Source organism: Alnus glutinosa, chromosome 7 (assembly GCF_958979055.1).
Source record: "Alnus glutinosa chromosome 7, dhAlnGlut1.1, whole genome shotgun sequence".
Taxonomy (NCBI): Eukaryota; Viridiplantae; Streptophyta; class Magnoliopsida; order Fagales; family Betulaceae; genus Alnus; species Alnus glutinosa.
Genome location: NC_084892.1, coordinates 3877573 through 3890801, shown reverse-complemented (window position 1 = coordinate 3890801; position 13229 = coordinate 3877573). Strand labels below are relative to the sequence as shown.

At 35.4% G+C, this 13229-nt stretch overlaps 1 protein-coding gene across 2 annotated transcripts; it reads left to right on the top strand.

Annotated features, from left to right (window-relative positions):
- Positions 1-577: 577 nt before the first annotated feature.
- Positions 578-5453, top strand: LOC133873620 (cytokinin riboside 5'-monophosphate phosphoribohydrolase LOG7). Of its 2 annotated transcripts, none has more exons than XM_062311349.1 (7): positions 578-842; positions 1885-1982; positions 2934-2964; positions 3278-3377; positions 3478-3548; positions 4440-4583; positions 5150-5453. In XM_062311349.1, the coding sequence occupies exons 1-7, from the start codon at positions 642-644 to the stop codon at positions 5243-5245; spliced, it is 741 nt and encodes a 246-aa protein (XP_062167333.1). In that variant the 5' UTR covers positions 578-641; the 3' UTR covers positions 5246-5453. The 2 variants fall into 2 exon arrangements, with proteins under 2 accessions (XP_062167333.1, XP_062167335.1); XM_062311351.1 differs by having other exon boundaries at positions 578-749; positions 5150-5446.
- Positions 5454-13229: the final 7776 nt, after the last annotated feature.

The following is a 13229-nucleotide window of genomic DNA, read 5'->3' as shown; positions in this document are numbered from 1 at the left end:
ATAGAGCATAATATTCTTGAACGAAAGGAACGTTTTTAAATTTAAAATCTAAATTTTTAAGATTAATAAAGCATAATCTGATGGATCAAATATTTAATGGCTAAATTATAACCATCTCCGCTTGACATCTATCCTATATATACATATGATCGCGATCCAATTGTACATCAAGTAATACATCATCCAATCCATCATGCGAAGCAGGGTATCTCTGCTCTATTACATAATTTAATGAAATATTTCGTAGTGGGAACACAATTTTATAATTTTCTACAAACGACCTCCCATCATTTGCCCAATACATAGAGCATCCTATAAATAAATACCTAGTGTTTAACTGACTACTTTATTTTTTTATTTTTTGTGGCCGTATATTAATTAGTTTTTTTTTTTTTTTTTTTTCTAAGCATTGGGCATATATTATTAAGTTTACTTGGCCGAGGAGTTAACTAGTCTTGATGTGCCCAGAGAAAAAGGATAAAAAAAAATAAATAAATAAAAAGAAGAAGAAGAAGAAAGTCTTGAAAAAGTGGGTAGCTAGAGGATTTTTATATATTTATACAAATACTCACTTTCTTCTCATTCTCAAACCTCCTCGCCCTTTGACAGATCATTATCCCGAGAGAGAGAGAAAGAGAGAGATGGAAGAGACAAAGTCGAGATTCAAGCGGATTTGTGTGTTCTGTGGGAGCAGTTCAGGGAAGAAAGCCAGTTACCAAGAAGCTGCTGTTGAGCTTGGGAAGGAACTGGTAACGTTAAAAGTTTCCTTTCATTGCCTTTTTCATGATTCTCTCATCTACGATATGGGCAGTTCTCTAATAACCAGAATATTTCGCAGCCGGGTACAACTTTACGTATTTTCAACACATTTTGAATTTCTATTTTTTCTCTGGTTTTTCTGTGTGTCTGGTTTCCCTCTCCGTCTTCTATCCTTGTTTCCGTGAATTAGATTCCATGAGATGTCTGCCGTTAAGGTGCATTCTCTCAGGGGGACAAAAAACTGGTCATCAAGTTGGTGCAGTTTCTGTAACGATTCACCCAACTACATAATATTGTTCATTTTCTTTTATCTCTGGAACCAGACTCTCTGGAAATCACTCATCCTGTACTACTTATCGCATAACCACACTTAATTGCAGTGTTATAATAGGTTTATGTTCATCACAATTTTAAAAAGCATTGTGTTAAGAAAAATGCGAATATTATATTGTGAGACGTCAAAATTTCACACCTTTCTTTCTTCATCTATAGAAGGCCTATAATTTTGCGTGAACCATCATCAAGTTTAATCTTTCTTTCTTTCTTTATGTATTATTTATGATGATTTAGTCTTTCCTGCATTCTTTCTTTCTTCGATCGATTAGGTGTGGTGGTGTTGCAACAAACAAGCTTCGATTCCAACGTGGGCTTTTGATTGTTGAAGAGTTAGGGGAAGGTTTAGGGTTTATGTTTGGCATGTGAGAGAGAGAGAGAGAGAGAGAGAGAGAGAGAGAGAGTGCTAGCTGTAACCTGCCTGTCAGTTGAGCAGCCTTCTTGCATGATCTCTCTCTGTTTTGGGTTTTTAAACTCTGTTAAAATAATAATCTCCTGCTTTTTACTGGGGAACCAAACGTGCTCCCCTGGTATCATGACTCTTTTAAGCGTGTTCGAACATTGGGTACCTCCACAAGCTTCCATGACCAAACCTCCATGATTTTTGTTCATGGGGTTCCATGAAATATATTTATTTCACTCACTGGGCTGTTCAGGGTTTTTCATCCACACCAAGGCTTATTATTATTTTTATTATCATCATCATCTATTTTGAGTATTAAATTAATGTTTGTTTTAATGATGGGTTTGGTGACACGTTTTAATGGGTCTCGTTTTCGATGTGCTTTGCAGGTGGAGAGAAGGATTGATTTAGTCTATGGAGGTGGGAGCGTGGGATTGATGGGTCTTGTTTCTCAGGCTGTTCATGATGGTGGGCGCCATGTTCTAGGGTTTGTCCCTCTCTCTCTCTCTCTCTGTCTCTCTCTCTCACTGGTCTTGAAGTTCGAATGTCAAGTAAAAGGGTTGGGGGTTCTAAAGACAGACATCATTAATTTGTCTCCCCATGATTACCTTTCTTGGTTTTCTTTGGAATGGCTTGCATTATTCTTGAACTGGGTTCTCAACCCGCTCAAAGGCAGACATCATGGGATCAAATGCTGGGGAAGTTAAAAAGGATATGCATTTTTTTCCTCTTTTCCTATGAACAAAAAGGTCGGCTTTGATTGATAAGAACTTTTTTCTATCTCCTTTTTTGTTCTGGCTTTTCAAAACAAAAATATTAAAAACAACTCAAAACACAAAATGATGTCACATTAAAATGTACACTTTTTCAAACCCCCTAAAAAGTATTTACAAACATAGCCGTCAATTTTTTATACGAACTTTCGAACAAGAAGTTCATACTTTTGGTGGATTTTGAACTTGGTTTAAATACTCGACCAGTTAGAAGCCATGGTATCTGATTCCCAAAGTGCTAATTTGTCTGGTCTTCAGTAGAATCTAGAAGTATGTGTTTTACTAAAGTTGGATAAAGTTGTATCTCTTTTGGTCCACACTGGGACTTCCAGTCAGATAGAAAGAAATGAAAAAGCGTGGTAGAAAGTATGAGAACTTTTTGACATAATTAATTTGAGAACTTCCTCTTTTTTGTTCTCTTTTTTAAATAAAAAGAATTGAAGCAGCAACTTTTTTGTTTGAGGACCGTACCGTGCTGCCCATGTCAGGATCAACGGTCTGTTCTTCACAACACGGACTAATTAACTAGTCTTACGGTGTCGCTCTTTCTTCATTATAGGCGCCCAAATTAGTCCCAGTTTCTCTAGTTTTTCTTCCAACACAACATCTAAGGGTAACGTTTGTTGGATTGGTGTACTGATATTTGTTATTCGGTTTGTGTGCAGAATTATTCCACGGAGCCTAATGCCTAGAGAGGTACTTTCAGAAACTCCAAAACAAATCTGAAATCCCCCTTTAGGATAACAGTTGCTGAGATGGCAGCTTCATTACACAATATCTAAATCTGTGATTTATAGCATTAATGCGTGTTAATTACTCTGGAATCAACTTATTTATGCAATTATTCCAAGCGGTCCGATTTAATTTAAAAATGGTTGGTCAATTAAGAATGTTAAGGCAGTCAGCAGTTTATTGGTATCTATACAGATACATTTATTTTGGTATTTCTATTAAAATACATTTATTGGTGTTCAGCATTTGAAGTTAATAATACAATGGCACATGACAGATAACTGGCGTAACGGTTGGAGAAGTGAGAGCGGTATCTGATATGCATCAGAGGAAAGCTGAAATGGCTCGTCAAGCTGATGCCTTCATTGCCCTCCCTGGTATGAAATCAGAGTGTAACGAATTTTGAATGGTATATATATATTTATATATTCTTATGTTAATATATTCATCATATGTACAACTATTCACAAATATCAGGTGGCTATGGCACTCTGGAAGAACTGCTGGAAGTCATTACGTGGGCTCAGCTTGGAATTCACCAAAAACCCGTGAGAAATTTTCTCCTTTTGTTTAATAAAATTTCACCATAAAATATGGACATTCAAGATATTGAGTGGAATATTATTAGAGCAATCCTACTTAATAGACTGTTTACAGTTGGAATAATGTGTCAGTAAAAATTAATCGTACCACGTCATCACAATTGTATGACAGTTATATACGAGTCTATTAAGTAGCGTTTATCTTATTACTAAAAAAAAAAAAAAAAACAGTGTTTAGCAAGTGATCATATCCCCTCTATATATAAAGCAAATGGAGTTTTTTTTAATTAAAATGCATCCTATTGTTTACCTTGAACAATTCTGACAAATTTCTGCTCCTCCCTTCACATGATCATAACATGCTTTATGTCGTAGAACCCTAATTAATATTCCGAGTTCACATCAGAAAAGCTTTGAAAAGAGAATTCTGATCGTCAGAGGAGTTTTAACTCGTCCAACGTTTATTTCTATTATTAATTTGGTATGTTTTGTCGTGTTTCTTGAGTACACGGCTGTTTTTCTAGAGGTGATATGTTTAGTGGGGCTAATTAATCTTATTGAGTGTGATGGATTTATCATTTTTGAGAAAGATATATATATAGCATCAAACTATTAGAATATATCAATGCATGTGGGTACTTAATTTGGATTCACATGGAAAGATAGCGTAAGATTTGCCATTTTTAATCAGAGTTATGGTACACGTTTAGGAGGTTTGATTGGGAGAGGATCTCCGTTTGAATGGGAGAAAGGTTCTCATAGACTAAAAAAACAATAAATAAAATGCAAAACTAAGAATATATAATAGAGTTGTAATTGTTTTTGGTCACGGAATAAAGATCGATTGTTCGACTTGGATATTATAATCTATTCACTAATTTAATCATAATATTGCAGGTGGGCCTCTTGAATGTAGATGGGTTTTATAATTCCTTGTTGTCTTTCATAGATAAGGCTGTCGATGAAGGCTTTATCTCACCTATCGCACGTCGCATTATTGTGTCTGCACCAACTGCCAAACAATTGGTCAGGCAACTTGAGGTATGTGCTTTGATCACTTTCATCTCCTTTTTAATATAAATATGATTTAGATGAACAATAATTCTACCAAATAACTTCCAAAGGCCTTGGTCTATGTAACGACCCAAAAAAAAGTGCTAGCCACATCTGCGCTTTCACACTAAAAGAACTAGTCAATATAAAACTTTTCTAGAATCCCTTATAAAGCCCAGTTTCACCTAGGAACTAGGCAATGTGGAACTTAACACCCATGAATATTTTTATAAACCACTCACTTTATATGAACTATTCATCTCTTCCGAATATGAGATCGGAGTGTTACAGTCTATGTCTTGTGCACACAACACACAAGCTCTTGTGAGTATCACGTGTCCCCAATTATTGAGTGATTCTATAGAACTCCAAATTGATTAATTCTTTTAGAGTGATAACACAGATTTAGCTAATGTTTTCATTGGGTTGTTAGCAAGTGCAGCCGTTTTTTTTATTAGTTGGGCTAACTTTTTTTTTTTTTTTTGAAGAAAATTGAGAAAGAATAATTTTTATCTTTTTATTGACTTGGATATATAATTTTTGTTTTGTAACAGGAATATGTTCCAGAGTATGATGAGATAACATCCAAGTTGGTTTGGGAAGAGGTGGACAGACTAAATTATGTACCTGAATCAGGAGTTACCACGTGATCTGCTGCATGAAATATACATGGCTTTTGAGTTTGCAGTGATCTTAGTATATAGTTTATATGAGCAGAGCTTTTGGCCCTTTTTTTTTTTGGAACTGCGCCAGCACAATGTCTTAATTAGTTTCTCATATATATATACATGCATGTGCCTGAATGGAAAAAAGAAAAGTACGTGAAAGAATCAATTTTAAGCCTTTATGCATTCTATCTCGTATATAAAGAGTGCTTTTCTTATTTGTACGGATTTTGTTAAATTTTTTTAATACTTAAGAGCCTATTGGAACAACGCCAATATTCAACTTCTCGGATGGGTCGAAACTCGAAAGAATATTGAAAGAATTAATAAAATGCTAATTCTCATCGGTAAGCAATGATGTATATATATATATATATTACGTTGGCTTGAATCATAATGCTCCTGAAACTGAAATAAAACTAATTGAGAGCTCCTTCTATACGGCAGTGGCAGAAAACAGTGGGTCTATGCCCACCAATAATCACTTGACACATCAGCTAAATGTAAAAAATTGAAATTTTGGTGAAGTAGCCAATTTCTTTCCTAACTCTCTTCTGAAGTATCTCCTGTTCTAAAACAAAAGAAAAACCCCACTGCCAAAATCACGTCTGCATGTCCGCCCGTCAGCTGGTTTGCCCCAAATCACTGCACGTCTGCCTGGACTGAAAAAAAAAAAAAAAAACTAATGCATCTCAACCCAACCCGTCAGCCGACTGCCTCTTCCCCGTCGCCGAATGGCCGGTCCTCCAGCCACAGAGTCTCGGCGACCACCGGCGAGCCTCCAGATCCTCTTCCCTGCGACCTTCCTACATCGTCGACAGAGATTCGACCTGAGTCTCGTCCTCTCCCGGGATCTCTCCCTTTCGCCGGCCGTTCTCCCCTCTCGCCCCTCTAGTGGTTTTCGGTGATCAGATCTAGTTGGTGATCACATTTGGTCCGGTGATTTGGTGCTCTCGGCATTCTTATTCAACCGGAGATGGTGAACGGTGATGTGGTCGGAGTCGAACTCGGGTCGGCCACGTGGTGGTGCGGCTTCCATGGGCTACGCAGGTTTGGTTGTCTAGGTCGGGGTCAGGGGTCGATGGTCGAGGCTGGGTTTCCAGCGTGACACGCCCATCTCTCTCCTTCGATCTCTTCATTTCACTGCAAAGAAAGCAAAAAAAAATCGGGCATTTTGCTTGTATTTGATTTTCTTACTCCAGGCTTACGTGTCAACTTCTCATTGGCAGGCAAACAAAGCCTACTTTCTGCTACAACCGAATTGAAGTTATTCCCAAACTAATTTAGTCTATTAAGTGACATTTAGCATATGATTCTCACTCTCTTTTTTTTAATATAAAATGAGTTGAATTTTAATAAATCAAAATGAATGTAATAATCAATTTTCAAAGGAGGCCTTCGCGGTCCTACTATTTTCACATAGGCTCTTGCATGTTTCAAAGCGTTCCGTCATATAAAGCAACTCGATATAATCGCATACAAAAATAAAGACAATAGTAAAAATAATAAAATAGAAACAAAAATTTTTATGTGGTTTGGTTTATAACCTACGTCAACAGAATAAAGTCGAACGAGTTATATTATATTCTTATTCACTTTATGAGTGTACAATACGAATGACTCTATTTATAGAGCTTACATATAAAATATAATCATAATCAAATTTCTTAATTTATGGTGATTTAATATCATCAAATTTATAAATTTAATGTAATCTAATCATTATTCAAAGCAATACAATTCTCATCAAATTCTTAATTTTACAGTAATCTAGATATATTTTAATAATTATTTCCTCGTCTATATGTGCTTTTCGTTCTGTTTGGCTAAATTTCTTTCTTAGCAATTGTCTATTGGTGTCTGAGTCTTTGTTGGCTCAGTTGCGTATTCACCTTCATGGGGTGTTGTATGTACACCAATTTGGTGGATTATTATGTACCCTTATCTTGTTTAATGAAAGGCTGATCTTTCCTTAAAATATATATATATATATGCAGTCAACAATAGTGAACGACCTCGATCGTTTCAAAGGAGACAGCTTTGCATGAGGAACTTGTTCCGAAAGTAAAGGAAAAATAATCACCCAAAATCCAGGGTAGAAAATGCTAGAGAAAGCCTCTCGATCAACTCTCAGGTGACTTTCATGTAATGCTAGAGAAAGACTTCTGTAGCTGCATAATTAGTTGTGAACCAAATTGTTATAGGTGCAAAATGGTGTTAGATTATGTTAAAATATTAATTAAATGATTAAATTTATAATTTTTTAATTTTTTAAAATTTTTAAAATAAATGATGATCTTGAATTTGAAATTTATCTTTGTAATTCACTTATTGTCTTGTGTCCCTTAAATATGTGATTCTCATATGTTTTATTTAATAGCATTAAAAGAGTTTGAAAAAATTCTCACAAGTTTAAAGGATAACTTTATAAATTGGATTGAAAGGAAAATTATATCATAAAATAAATATTTAATATGTTAAGACTCACTTATTTAAGGGAGTTTGAGTCCCCACATATAAAATGTGTGTTACAATATTAATTAAATTTATTATTTTATTAATTTAAACTTTTAAAATAATTGATTATTCAACCGATCAAGATAATAGTATTTCATACCTATTCCAATGACTTTTGTATTTTACAAATGGGGAGTGATCCTTGTTCTCTTGGTGTTGTGTTATTGTTGTGCATTGTGAGTGTTTTGATAATTTCCCTTCACAAACAATTGGTAAACTTTTTAGGGAAAATGTTAGATTTACAACATCAATACAACAACTGTACAACAATCCCTCACATGAGAGTGGGTCCCACATACTGAGCCCCACCCTCATGTGAGTGGTTGTTGTGCAGTTGTTGTATCGGTGTTGTACAAGAATCAAATCCCCCTTTTTAGTAGGCCACGTCACAAATGTTTTAGACACAAATTAAAATATATATAAACCAAGACCTTACTGTTATTTTGATGTGTATTTCGGTGGGGCCGCGTTTTAATCAATTTTATTGTCTTCATAATTCCTTTTTTTAACACAAAAATGTGTTACGATTTTTCTTGTTCGATCCCACCAAAGACATGTAGTTTGGTTTGTATTTGTCTTCTAGATGGTTTGTGTGTCACGTGTTTGTGACAATAATCTTTGCGGCCCCCATAAATTGGTGGGCCCCTCGTATTATAAATGTTTAAAAACTGACGTAATAGTTTACGTTATTAAATTTGACTGTGGTTGATACGATGAATGTTACGTAAATTGTTACGTTCATTTATTAAAAAAAAAAAAAAAAAAAAAAAAAAAAAAAAAAAAAAAAAAAGTTATAATGTTGTTAAATTTGATGAACATGGCCCCGACCCTATTTTTAGCTAAGTTATGTTTCTAATTGGTCTCTCATTTCATGACTGAGGTTTGTGAGGAGTATACACATGCGAGTGAAAAATAATTAAATTTTATATTAAAAACATATCAAAAATTGGTTAGTAATTAGTACACGACAATTGGGTTAAACTCATTCGCTTAAGCTTTTGAGTTTAGTGATATTATAATATGTTATAATATATTCTCATTGAAAGAACTCACTTGCCAATAAATCTCTCCTATATCTCTCCTATAAAGGGTATCAGAGCCGATGGTTCATCACTTCATGATCCTATTAAGAGCCAATAGTTCAGTAGGATGAGTGCATAGATATGTTGAATATACATATGTGAGTAAAAAACAATTAAGTCCTACATTGAATATATACCATAAGTTCATCGCACAAATATCCTACAATGTTGACATATCACTTTTAACCAACCTTTAATTTATTTATTTTTACCATATTTAATTAAGTCCAGCATAAAAATATAGTTTCTAGCATGACTTTTTACCATATTTATTAATCAATTCCTAATTTATCCAACATTCTCCACAATTATCCACAACCAGAAGTCTTAAATATCGATGTCCTAAAATCTTAATACAGACTTTGAGGCATGATAAGCCATCATATAATCTATGGAAAGTCAATGACATAGAAGCTTCCGAGAGGGAGAGAGTTTTGGTCTCTTTTTATATGCCATCGTATACCATTCCACAATCCAAAGGCTTCTTTGCATTGTCATCAATTCGGGAACAAGCTAGTATGGTACCCCAAAAGGAATAAGATCCTCTCCATTTTAAGGTATTATTTTATTTTTGTATCTAACGATCTATGTGATGCCACGTCATTTGAAACAAAATAAAATCTTGACCGTAAAATGGTTCTTCTCCATTTTCTTGTTGGGCACAACAACAGTTCCGATTCTACACCACACAAAAATGCAATCATATCTGCTAGGAATTTTGAGGTATCAACGTGATTGCAAAATTATCGTGCAACCACGAGCATGTTCTTAATTATTCATTTTGATGATGATAATTATGATTAAAAAAAAGTGGTTTGGTATCCAATCTTTGAGGAGAGTGGATTGCTTTGTTTGCCACGAGATACAAGTCAACTTCAAATGGTGGGGCATTCATGTGAGGCACATGATAAGTTGTTAATAATCTCCATTTGCATTTGATTACATAGATATGATTCAATCCATACAAGATACGAAGCAATCAACCAAAATGTCAATAAATCTTAGTCTCTTGGTTTTATTGGTGAAAAGCACAAGACAGAGAGATTCCGACAACAACAGGTTTAGGTATGCTGCTGTAAGCTACTAGATCACGTATGCTTATTGGCATTTAAATACAAGATCTTCTTAACAAAAGAATAAAAGAAATCAAAGAACTATCTTCAAATTCCTACCTACCTCTTTTTCTTTAATTTTGCTTAAGAAGTAAAAGGGTGACCTGGATGAGAACGGGATATGTATAAGATTTTGGTGCTGTTCATACAACATTTAAATATAATATCTTCTTTCCAAAGATTAAAGAAACCGAACAACTAATCTTCAATTCTAAATCCTCACCCCAAGTCACTCCTCCGGTTAATCTTAGATTAAGGGCTTGTTTTGTTTTGCGTTTGGCAACCTAAAATGCTCTTTTAACAATTAAATATATTTTTTGAAAAATAAAGACTCGTAATTAACGTGTATGTGTGATCAATTGTGCAATAAAATATTAAATGCAGAATTTAAAAGAGACAAATATTTTGTTGACGAAATGGGAACTCTTATTAAGAAAAAAAACCAATTTGAGGCAGTCAAACTTAAGAAATCCACTATTCAGAAGACAAAGTTAGTTATAAGGCAGTAATACTCACATAACCCAATGCAGTAGTTGTACCTCTAACTCTGACAGGTACTTATACGTGAACGCTTCCCAACCAGACCTTCTGTCTAAATGGGTGTTCAATGGACTCATTTAGTTTAAGGCTCATCCCTAAGCTAGATTTCAATTGATCAAATCACACAACATAAAAACTTTGATCTAAGAGAGCTAGCAAATCTAACAATCTCTGCCTAAACATCATCTCTTAGCACGCTTGAATTCTATACAGATTCCTTACAAATAAGTAGCCTAGAAGCCCCTTTAAATAAGCTTCAGAAAACCTAGTTCTACTCAAACTCGGACTCCATAGACGGCGTCCGGACCTGGTCTCTGGCGTCTGAACTTGCAACACTAGCCTCCGAACAGTTGCATAAAGTACTTCCAACATCCGCAGTCAATGCATTTGTGTCCGAACCTTCATGCAGACTTTTGCTCTCTGTAGATCACGTCTGCTAGGCCGTCCAGACTCATTTCGGACTTTTGCTCTCGGACTTCAATGTCTGCTGCACCGTTCGGACCTTCATAGGACTTTTGCTCTTAGTGTTGAGCGTTCGGACTCTGGCATCTGGGCATCCGAACGGGCTGTAGGGAAAACCGACTTTTTGAGCTGTAAAGTCTCCAGAATATTTCATTTAACAAGAAATTGCCTTCTTAAGGATATTCTATGTAGATATCATGACTTGATCATTCCATTCTATATTTAGAATTAATATTCTGCAATATTCTTCTGGAAGACTCTGAATTACAGTGTTCCTGTCATAGCAGTCCATGAAATGGAAGTCCCTGATATGGAAGCATTTTTGTCAAACCAGAATGTAGTTAATAAAAAATAAACCAACAATTTTCATATAATTTGATGAGCTTCGAGAAAGAGAGAGACATGAAAGATGAGTTGCGAAGAAAGAGAGTGCAAAAATAAAAAGCCTTTTGAGGTGGGATTGAGTTTCTGTGCAATTTCCAAACGATATTGCTTGCAATTTGGATTGGCAATTGTAAAAGGGCCATTTGAGACATGCTCGCATAGGTAGGCTCCTTCTTACAATTGTCTGTCTAGGGCTGTGAGAGAACGACAAAAAATAGTTTACGCAGATGAGAAACGTAAACAATTTTACGACTCGTGAAAGTTATTTTTCTTGGTCGAAACTTTTTTATGTTGACCAATATTTTGTGCTAGACCAAACACTCAAAATTAAGAACAAAAAAAATCAATGAAATATTTTACGCCGAAATAAACGGGCTAAGTGGTAAAAGGGTGATTTATTGACGTGTGTGTGAGATCAAGAAGGTAATTGTCTTTTTTTTTTTTTTGAAGAGAAGATGTCAATGTTTGTTTGCCCTACTATAGTACAATTAACTTTTGGAGGTCAGTGAAAGTCCTTTCACTCCAATATTTCCGATCATGGTTTTGTTGAACACTGCAAACATGAATGCCTACCTTATTTTAGAAAAGAAGCGAACGAGATAGTAACCACGAATATGAGTTGTTTGATCTTTTCTTTGAAAATTATATGTACTTTGAATTTTTTTTTTTTTTTTTTTAGATGAATCATATGAACTTTGAATTGTTATACATCAGAACAAACAACTAAGATTAGAGCAATAGAAAAAGAAAAAGTTGCTGCCAATGATCATGAATAAATTGTAAGGAACAATGGCACTTGTTGTTGCTCATCTGTACCGGAGTTTGCAACATTAGAACTTGGCTGAATTCTTCATTCCATTCATAGCAAACATTGCATAGTTTGCTTTTATTTATATATAAATGTTATATTCCCATCCCAAATTATTTGTCTACCTTAGAAGATCAATAAAACCCTAAGGCAATGAAAAGTATCTGTTGAGACAGTTTCCAGTTAGGTGACACGAGCTGTTTGAAAACAACAATGATCTCCTTCTGCAAAACAATAATACAATAAGAACGCTTACTAGAGGTGCCAACTACTCTCACTTTAATGCTTAAGTCAATTTCTGGGGTATAATAATGATAGCACTTAATCGTAAGAATTTTCACTAGAGAATATTTGGAGGTTGTTCTGTATTTATACTGAAAGGTTGAGACGATTAACCCTTTAAAGTGAGGGAGAACGTCTCTCTGATCGTGGTAGTCTTTGAGACGAGGGTTACTGCACGTTTAGGAGTGTAAATCTTTTGATAATTCAAAGCACCACTACAAAAAAACTCTGCATTTAGTGGTGTGTCTACAGTAAATTACTTTTTGACACCTCACTAATTAGTGGTGCGTTCAATCTTAACACCTCACTAAAATAATTAGTGGCGTGTTGGATTCAAACGCCACTAAATTAGTGGCGTGTTGGATCCGACACACCACAAATTTAGTTTAACACACCATTAATTGTGGCGTGCCAGTCTAACGCCCCACAATTTTGTGGCGTGTCAATCAGACGTGCCACAATTTTGTGGTGTATCAGTCAAACACGCCACTAAATAGTGGACTGTTTGTTAGACGCGCTACTAATTTGTGGCACGCCTGACTGAATGTGTGGCGTGTCGGATCCAACACGCCACTAATTTTGTGGCGCATTTTACTGACACACCACAAACAATTTCATAGAACCGCGCATACCCGCACGGCAACCCTTTTCTCTGCAATAAAAATTTCACTCTCTCTCTCAGCTATGCTGGCCGCCGCATCAACTCCATCGACCATCGCACAGTATGCGTCTCCTCTCTCTCTCTCTCTTTCTCTCTCTCTCATCTCTCACTCTCCCGCCCA

What these genes read in the sequence shown, in the direction of transcription:
- LOC133873620 (XM_062311349.1), top strand. Translation starts at nt 642, where the DNA reads ATGGAAGAGACAAAGTCGAGATTCAAGCGGATTTGTGTGTTCTGTGGG. An exon ending in TTGGAATTCACCAAAAACCC is followed by an intron (nt 3,549 to 4,439) that starts GTGAGAAATTTT and finishes ATAATATTGCAG; the next exon opens with GTGGGCCTCTTGAATGTAGA. An exon ending in AATTGGTCAGGCAACTTGAG is followed by an intron (nt 4,584 to 5,149) that starts GTATGTGCTTTG and finishes GTTTTGTAACAG; the next exon opens with GAATATGTTCCAGAGTATGA.